The sequence below is a fragment of the Amphiura filiformis genome, chromosome 16 (genome assembly GCF_039555335.1).
Source record: "Amphiura filiformis chromosome 16, Afil_fr2py, whole genome shotgun sequence".
Taxonomy (NCBI): Eukaryota; Metazoa; Echinodermata; class Ophiuroidea; order Amphilepidida; family Amphiuridae; genus Amphiura; species Amphiura filiformis.
The window spans coordinates 48,529,587-48,536,363 of NC_092643.1; the positions used below are offsets into that span (position 1 = coordinate 48,529,587).

Consider the following 6,777-nt stretch of genomic DNA (forward strand, 5'->3'; position numbering starts at 1 on the left):
GGGGTTTCTTACCAAGAAACACTTCTCGGCATTGAAGGGCATCTGCCAAGTGTGCTGCCATTGGTCAAGGATTTGGAGATCCTGTTGTAATTTAACAGTGTCAGAGGTGGATGCTATATGTGACCGTCCACCACAAACCAGCCGTTGGCCCGGTCAATTTTGCTTTATTTCGTGTTTAGAAAAAATATATCATAAACTTAAAAATGGTATATCATTTGACTTCAAACGATATCCAGAAGCAGGGTTATGGTTTGTTGAACTTTGCTCCTCCAACGAAATAGTACCTTATTCGACTCTACATGTGTCTCTTTTTCCACATTGCTGCAAAGTAATAAATATCATATCTATTGCAAAAACACGTTTAACTCCATTCGAAGAGAATAATTATTACATTACAAGTTGACACTCATTGCAATTTTTTAATTTTTTTATTCGTATTTCTCCTGAAAAAAGAGAAATTGTGTTGGTAAAATGCTGGCTCGCACGGCCCTCCGCCGATCGAAGCGAAATTGATTTCCAACGCAGCCGACTGATGACGTACCGTTTATGAAGATTAGTCTCCTCCGCAGCCAGTTTGTCTAACCAAATTACCTGTGTAGGACACTATAATGTTCACGAGCAGTACATACACATTAGCTCTCAGAGAGCTCTTTTGATATACATTGGTGTATATAATGCGCGACCTCGTACACGAGAAATTGGGAAGGGACAACAGTATATGTTCTGTGCATTGAGAGTGTTGACAGTCCATTCTCTCAAAGCTGGCAATAGTCATATCATGACACCACTGTAGTTTCTAGGTCAAATCTCGTTCGAAAGAACTCACCGCTTTTAAACGACTTATTTTCTCAAAAAAGGAATCATTTTCATTGTCCTCATAATAATTAGCTTGTCAATGATATGATGTTGTCCGAGCAATATACACGCCTTTAATCGGCGAAAAATGAGTTTTTTACCCTACTACCCGCCTATAGAGTTTACCTCGTCGCAGCGTTAAACCCCGTTTCGGTATTACCGACTTTTTGAGCACATCGACACACTGAGGAAATTTCGTCATTTTTCAGGTCCTCGGAAGTATTTGTAATGCACGGGGGGTCGTGCTGTGTTCTTATAGTATATTTTACTTTTAGTTTTCACGGATCTGTTGGTTGTAGTTATAGTACATAAAAGCTACAATTCTCAGTTTTACAAGTTATTTACTGAACAAAAATCCGATATTTACATGTTGTTACGGAAAATATCCTCTTTGATTTGACACCTCATTTGTGACATTTGATCAAGAAACAATGGAGATCTTGGCCCAGAAATTCCGTTTATCAAAAGTGACATTTGGTGAGATTGAAATGGGCATCGTAGAAAGTTTGTTTCGTTCACTGATATGTTATAGCCGTGCCGTGATATTCCATTTATTTGACTTGGCAAATCTCTTCAACTTGGACGACGAACGGAATTTCTGGCCCAAGATCTCCATTGTTTCTTGCTCAATTTTCAATGAGGTGTCAAATTACAGAAGACATCTTCCATAACAACATGTAGATTTGGAATTGAATGGCTTGCTCGCTGCTACTGGATTGAAGTGGATTTGTATGCATACGGTACAACTTTGTACAATGACTTTTAAAATGATTATTTAATTGTCTGGTACGTAAAGCTGACTAAGGTTTAAAACAAGAAATGTCTTTAAAAAGACAACGCCATGGATGCAGATCATGTTTCATAATTTTACATTGCAAGTACTTTGAATGCTAGTAAATTTGAATGTTTGGTACAACTAACCGGGTGCGAAATATTGGCATTTATTGGTAAATACCACCAATGACATACTAGGAAATACTCAAAATTTTCATGCTGAAAGCGGAATTGAAAAATGTGTGCTAAATAGGTCTACATATTTTAATTCATACCTGAACAAATGGCTTTAATTGAAATAACATCCTCTGAGTTTTACAACAATACAACATTCTATATTCAGACAACCTTTAAGAATGTTTGCTGCTTAAGGGATTTCATATCAACCAAGTTTCATGACAATCCAACTATCTATTATCAGTAACTTTAACCTTGATATGACCTTGATGGTTTCCACAATCTGACAATCTATACTCAATTCACCTTGGATGACCTTGACCTGACATTCAACATTTTCCCGCTTACTAACTCATCCTGTCCATAACCCCCATAACAATCTGTCCTTTTACCTTTTCTGTGTTTTACCATTTACCAATATTTAGTAAATTACAGTTAAACTCCATTAAAAGCATGGTATTTTATTTAAGATATATTTATTCACAATGTATAGTTTACTGGTAGTTACAATCTACCCCAATTACTGGTATTTACCCTCCCCCTGACGACTAGCGTCACTCCCAACATCAATTATTGATGGTAGTAGTGGCACCTGCACTGTTTATACCCAGCTTGTTTCCTTGTTTGGTCAGATCAGGGAATGGTCACTCAGATTAATGCTCATTATTATTGTTGAATTAGTGGTCACACTTGTTGCAGGTTATCAGTAGCCTGGATCAGCAGGAGTGCAATTGTATCCTTTTTCATAGAGCAATGATTGTTCAAAATGTTTAATGTCAAATGGTTTCTAAAAACCTTATTTGTGAACGGATTTTCATCGTTGAAAAAACAAAATGCATGTTTAATATAGTAATTATTTCATTAATAGCAATTTCCTAAGTTCCATCCATATATAACCAAAGAGCATTATCCGTTTACAAAATAAGTGTTTATTTCAGATTTCCAATTATAGCCATGTTATCAGTATACTGATAAGAGGCCAAATCCAGACCTTCTGGTCATATTTACATTGTTATAGTCAAAAACGGATACTTTGTCCTGGTAGTCCCTGGCAACCCAGTCTGCATGTGGCTCAGTCGCAAACATACACGACAGAAACCGGCTGTGAAGGAGTCTATATGCACGTAAACAACTTTAATTCTTATTATAAAATCCGTTTTTGAGTCTAATAGGAAAAAACTCAGATACCATGGATGGATACTGACTATATATTTAGAGAACTTTGCCTACTAGGAATTTCATTGAAACATAATGGGATAGGTGGAAAACAATTGGACAAGTATTAATTCAAAAGAAAATATCCTATTTTGGTCAAAATTTAACCAATTTGAATATGTTGGGTGTCAATCTAGACTGAAAATGAGCCATTCGCCAGATTTCGTTGATTACAGCAAATTTCATCCATAAACAAAAAACTTATTCAGCACATTTCATATCTACCTAAACTCTTGAACAACCTCATCCTTTGTTTCTGAAAATAACCACATTTTGAAGGTTATCACAAGAAACTCATGCATATGCAAAATGAAGCAATTCCCTATTGCTAACTTGGTAAAATGCACACTTGTAGCCCAATCTCGTACGTCATAGCACCCAGTTTTGGTTTGTTGTTTCAAAATATTGCAATTACACATTAGTTCTTTCAAATATAAAACACTAAAACCCAAATCTAGAACAATCGAACATAACTGATCATTATATTTATAAAGATATAGCAAACTTTCCACGATAGAGATTCGACCCAAGATAAATTACACCTAAATTAAGTGTCAATTCAGTATTATACCCGCATGGCGGGAAAAATGTGTAGAATACGAAATTACTTTGACGAGCCCGTGAGTTATGTGTATGAATCACAAAAGGTGGTCGAACCTTGATGTTTAAATAGGTAAGAATGAAATCGTATTTCCATGAGCAACCGAAATGTTACTCATTCGTGGGAAAATATTACGAAAAAATAAATTTGTAAAGAATCAAATACAATATTTGACAGCAACGTTTCTCAAGATTGATGGTATATTAACGGTGGTGAAAACGGGGATAATAATAACAATATATTTTCATTGTGTCTGCGTTGTTATTGTGGTATTGTTTGGACTAGAACGCTTTGGAGGGTTGCATTGGTCGCAAATTAACCGCCTAATTGGGGTACTGTGCGTATAACCTTTCTATACATGTGGGAACTTTTTTCTTCTATGATCGAAACGAATGACACTGGAAAGACAACCATAAGAAGTATAGTAGTGCTGGAGACGAAAATAGCAACACTCGGTAAATGGCTTAGTCATGGCAGAATAACGGAACTTAACTTATTAAAGTGATACTAACATGGCAAAATGTCCATATATTATTGTCTTCATATCAAAATATACCCTATGGGTCCTTTTGAAAGTATTAAGACTTTATATACTTGAAAGAATAAAGAAAAAGCTTTAAAATTTTATCTTGTTTTTTAAATTTGAGGTGATAGGCTGCTTTTGAAAATATGAAGAAACGTGTAACATTTTTTCTAATTAATTGGTTTATATTTTACAAGTTTGAAAATTAAATGATATAAGAAGGACATTCCTCGTATTTAGAATGCAATTTGATGTATCTGATGTGTTCTCAAGGTCCCACCAAATTACTGTGCAAACGTTGCTATCCGATTCCTTAAGGTACACTTTGATAAAACTTCAGCGTATGTTATCTAAAAAAGTTGCAATCCAAAGAAAAGGTATTCATATTATAAGGGAACTCTTTGTATACCAGAATCAGGAGAAAACAGAATAACCTCAAAACAATGGCTTTTATCATTCTGAAAGTTTTACCTCCTTCTTATAACTTTGATTCTGTAAATTAGCTTCTTCAAAGTCAGCATGATGATACATTGGAATGTCATCTACAAATGAGAGCAAATTAATGTAGATTGATAGAATTTTGTAGGTGACCTCAGAATGAAAATAAAATAAAAAATCATAAAACACTATTTACATAAAAATGGGCGTGTATCCGTCCTACGAGATTTGCCCGATATACAAGTGCTATGATTATGCCAACAGTTTATAACTGAAACAATATTAAATGAGCAACCAAACAGCAAGATGACCATTAATAAAAAAATGTATATAAATTATGCAAAAAAAAAAAAAAAAAAAAAAAAAAAAGATTATCGAAATCATGCTATGCATCCCCAACGAAAATATATATTTTTAAACCAGACAGCAAGCTCAGAGCAACAATAAGCTGTGTCTTAAGGGTAGACGAGGTATTGTTGGTCGAAGCAACCTAAAAATTGATTTTCATTATCTAGATCAATATATTATTGAAAAACAACACCTTGATGTTTTGCAAAAGTTCATTCTACAAATCGTATACATTGCAAACTTGCTTAATTTATTGTTGTAAATGAGTTATGTATACGTTTTACAAAAGTGTTGTCGTTTCAGCCCTCTTTACAACGTAACTAAAGAACCGCAGCACCTATAAAAGTATATCTGTGATATTTTCATTCTTCTACACACTCGCTATGAATTGAGCAATGCACTTTTTGCCAAAGCTCACTACCATTCGTAAGATGCTGTGAACTACCAAATCACAACAGTTTAAAATAATTAATAACCTTAACTCAATGGAAGCAAGTTCACTACTGTTATAGGCTATTTCATTTAAAATCTGTCATACCCCTGAGGAAACATCTTCCATAGAGGGAGTAGGTTTTTCAAATGGAATTGGCTAGAGTTAATTATTTTGAAACCCATATGCGGGAGTATTACTCCCTCTGTATAAATGGCTTTACCCATATCTTCCGCAACTGGTGTATTTCAAATGGAAATTATTCAATTGTCTGTTCTATTTAAAACACATAACCCCTCTGTGGAAGACTTAAGGTAAATCTTCTACAGGGGAGTGTCAATTTCAAATGGAATATCGAAATGTAGCCACTTACCATATATTCCATGTTACTCGCTTCTGGGTTAGTTCGACTTCTATATTCAATATGCTTGGCTAAGATGGCATCTTTCTCATCTTGAGAATGCTCATTAATTCTCTCCTCATGATAAAGATGCCTTATCTTCGACACATCGGCTCTTTTAACTCTCAAATTCTCTTTGAAATCCTCAAAGTTCAAGTTGAAATCAGATTTATCGGAATCCACCTGCTCTGCATTAGGCCTACAAATAACATTAATTAAGAATAAAATAATGATTGGAGTATATGCTAATAGTAGTGTACTGCGTGATACCAGGTCCATGTTGAAGTGTATATTCACTGTCGTTTACCGTTTTAAGACCAACCACGTTATGCGTCAGAAGCACTGAACCGAGTTGTGATAAAGATTGACTTTTAAAGAACACTACTTGGACAGAAACATGAGAAACTCCCATTATATTATTTGTAGTAACAACAATTAGAGTAAATACTAATTTATTATGTACTACAAATACTACATGATACCAGGTCACTAGTCCATGTGAATGTGTATATTCACTGCCATTTACCAATTTTACGACCGGAGGCATTGAACCGTAACTTAAGTATACAAATTGACTAAAGAAAAACACTACCTTGACAGAAACATAAAACAAACTTTCACTGTATTTCTAGTACTTTTTTTTTTTTTGGGGGGGCAAAACACATTATGTAGTAATAAACAAACCCTGCATGTAACTTTACTGTATCGATACTAATAACGTTAAGTTCATATAAAGACATAATTATAGTAACACCGGAGAGAATACTTATGAAGTGTAATTACGGACAAAAATGACAGTACAAATGTTTCTGAATTATTTCGTGCACCTTTTACCTTAAACCAACTATACCAAGGTCGTTTACTTTGGATATTTTGTTTAGTTTTGTTTCCGCTTCCGTGAATCCTAGACTAGCAACCAATTTTTAAGCATGATGAACGCATTCAGTTGAACTTGAATTTAATAAAAATCCCTTTAAAAAGGGATGTGCTGGGACAAGTTGCTCACAATGAGTAAT

At 34.6% G+C, this 6,777-nt stretch overlaps 1 protein-coding gene across 2 annotated transcripts in view; it reads right to left on the minus strand.

Annotated features, from left to right (window-relative positions):
• LOC140136117 (uncharacterized) overlaps positions 1-6,299 on the minus strand; it is a 55,097-nt gene extending 48,798 nt beyond the window's left edge. Inside the window, exon 1 of one of the 2 annotated variants that reach the window (XM_072157822.1) lies at positions 5,735-6,299. In XM_072157822.1, the coding sequence (XP_072013923.1) occupies positions 5,735-6,040 (306 nt within the window). In that variant the 5' untranslated portion in view covers positions 6,041-6,299. The remainder of the gene's footprint in view (positions 1-5,734) is intronic. The other variant, XM_072157823.1, reaches the window with a different exon arrangement.
• Positions 6,300-6,777: the final 478 nt, after the last annotated feature.